Source organism: Grammomys surdaster, unplaced genomic scaffold (genome assembly GCF_004785775.1).
Source record: "Grammomys surdaster isolate TR1022 unplaced genomic scaffold, NIH_TR_1.0 258, whole genome shotgun sequence".
Lineage (NCBI taxonomy): Eukaryota > Metazoa > Chordata > Mammalia > Rodentia > Muridae > Grammomys > Grammomys surdaster.
Window position 1 is genome coordinate 29,668 of NW_021604699.1, and position 2,380 is coordinate 32,047.

At 38.1% G+C, this 2,380-nt stretch overlaps 1 protein-coding gene across 1 annotated transcript in view; it reads left to right on the plus strand.

Moving 5' to 3' along the window:
* Positions 1 to 1,922, plus strand: part of Serpinb1 (serpin family B member 1) — a 9,108-nt gene extending 7,186 nt beyond the window's left edge. The window contains exon 7 of the mRNA XM_028775693.1: positions 1,107 to 1,922. Coding sequence (XP_028631526.1) covers positions 1,107 to 1,511 — 405 coding nt within the window. The 3' untranslated portion in view covers positions 1,512 to 1,922. The remainder of the gene's footprint in view (positions 1 to 1,106) is intronic.
* The last annotated feature ends 458 nt before the right edge of the window (positions 1,923 to 2,380 follow it).

Sequence of the window (2,380 nt, forward strand, 5' to 3'; positions counted from 1 at the left end):
CCATTCCATTCCATTCCATTCCATTCCATTCCATTCCATTCCATTCCATTCCATTCCATTCCATTCTATTCTAGTCCATTCTAATGTTCTACTCTATCCTACTCTAGTCTTCCCTACTCTACTCGACTCCATTTCATGGACAAGGTCTTGCTGTGCAGCCAAAACTTACAGCCCTCTGTCAGTGGCTCCTAAATGCTGGGATTGCAGGGTGTGTAGCCCCATGTCAACTGCTTGTACTTGTTTTAAATAAAGTAACGCCCATATATTTTGTCCCTTTTTTTTTATTTTTACCCAGGAGTTATGGAATATTACTTCAGCTCTAGTGGAGTGTACATATCACTATAACTTTAGAAAGTTTCAAAATAAAGAAAACTACTAAAATTTCCCTTGTACCATTCAAACAATCAGAGTAATAAAACCTGTAACAGTCCACCAGTCCAGTGGTTCAGTGGGATAGGGATTTACAAATCTTGAGTGCATGGAAGAATAGACAAATTGGTGGACTGAAGGAGGAATAGAAGGGAAGAAGAGAATAAATGAAAGGAGTGAGTGAGGCAGAGAGAAATGAATAGATGAATGGCTGAAAGATGGATGGATAGATGAATGGATGATGGATAGACAGATAGATAGATGGGTGGATGAATGGATGAAAGACTTGTTGTTAAATGTTTTTGTACTTCCATCTTCAAAGACCTGGAAATAATTCTGCTATATTCCAGAAATTTACAGATAAAATTAAATCTAAGTGGAATCTCTTTGGTCAGAAAACATAAAGGAACCCCTGTGAGTTGTGGCAATTGTGTCTCCATTCATTGAAATAGTACATTATTGCAGCAATAAATTAACCTTTATCATTATTAATATTTTATTACTCACAGTGTCCAAGTACCTTGGGCTAGGTAAGTGTTCTGTTACTGAGCCACACTTACAGCCCAGAAGCCTCAAATGTAAATATTCAGAATGTATTCTGTCTTCAGTGAACCATTGTGATGGGGAGCATTTCTGTGACCATCTAATAAATTTACGTATGCAGAGGGTTTGGCATATACTAAGTACCATATAAATATCAAGTAAGTAAATAAATATCTGCTTTATGTTAATTACAGATTGAGGAGCAAATAACTTTGGAAAAACTGCATGAATGGACCAAACGTGAGAACTTGGAAAACATTGATGTCCATGTCAAATTGCCCCGGTTCAAGATAGAAGAGAGCTACATCCTCAACTCTAACCTGGGTCGACTGGGATTACATGATCTCTTTAGCAGAGGCAAGGCTGATCTGTCTGGCATGTCAGGATCCAGAGATCTTTTCATATCAAAAATTGTCCACAAGTCCTTTGTGGAAGTGAATGAGGAGGGAACAGAGGCAGCTGCTGCCACAGCAGGCATTGTTGCATTCTGTATGTTGATGCCTGAGGAAGAATTCACAGTGGACCATCCATTCATTTTCTTTATTCGGCACAACCCCACTGCTAATGTGCTCTTCCTTGGCAGGGTTTGTTCCCCATAGAAGAAGGCAACTTTAGAGATACAAGGCAGAGCTTAGAGTTTCATTCCCTGAGATTTTAATAGTGATTACTTTCATTTGTACTCGACAATAAAACCTCTACCAGAAACCAATCTTTCTTTCTTTTGTATGTTCAACCCTGTTGGCTTTTTAATTCATGTCTTTTGGCATGTGTATGCCTATTTTGATTATACAATGAAAAAAATCCAGTTGTCACTGTTGACAGCAACAAGTCTAAAACCAAAGGAATAAAATAGATGTATAGATTCTTGACCATGAGGTAACCTACAGAATCGATACACTCTCAAACAGGTAAAAGTAAGTTGTTTCTCAGTCTAATATTAGAGTAAGGCAAAAATGAAGAGATTAAAAACAACAAGTAATAAAGCATTAAAAAAATTAATGAATCCAAAATAACAATTGTATGTAAGTTCTTTCATGCTTTGTGACAAGAAACCATGCCCCCCCCCCTTTTTATGGAAAGAGATTGGGAGACACATCCGAAGGAAGGCATCCCAGGTTGTTGAGGGGAAGATTTAAAGGCAGATATGTCATGGGAACAAATACAACTGAAAGTCCCCTTCTTGTGAAGATATACCTTCTCCATGATTCTTCCCTGTAGGGTTAGTGTCCTCATTAATCAGTCTCTCTGGGTCTTTTGATAAAGCCTCTTGACCATCATTACTCAGGTAGCTATGGTGATAGGACGGCTTTGTATATGTGAAGGAAGTTGTGTTGGAGACTCTTGGGTTGGTATGACCCTTTGTCTGATGCACTCCTTTGAATGGGGTTTGAGATTCTATATTTTATCCTTCCAACATACTGGTGGATTTAACAAATCTAAGATTTCTTAGACTCTGCAAGTTAGATGA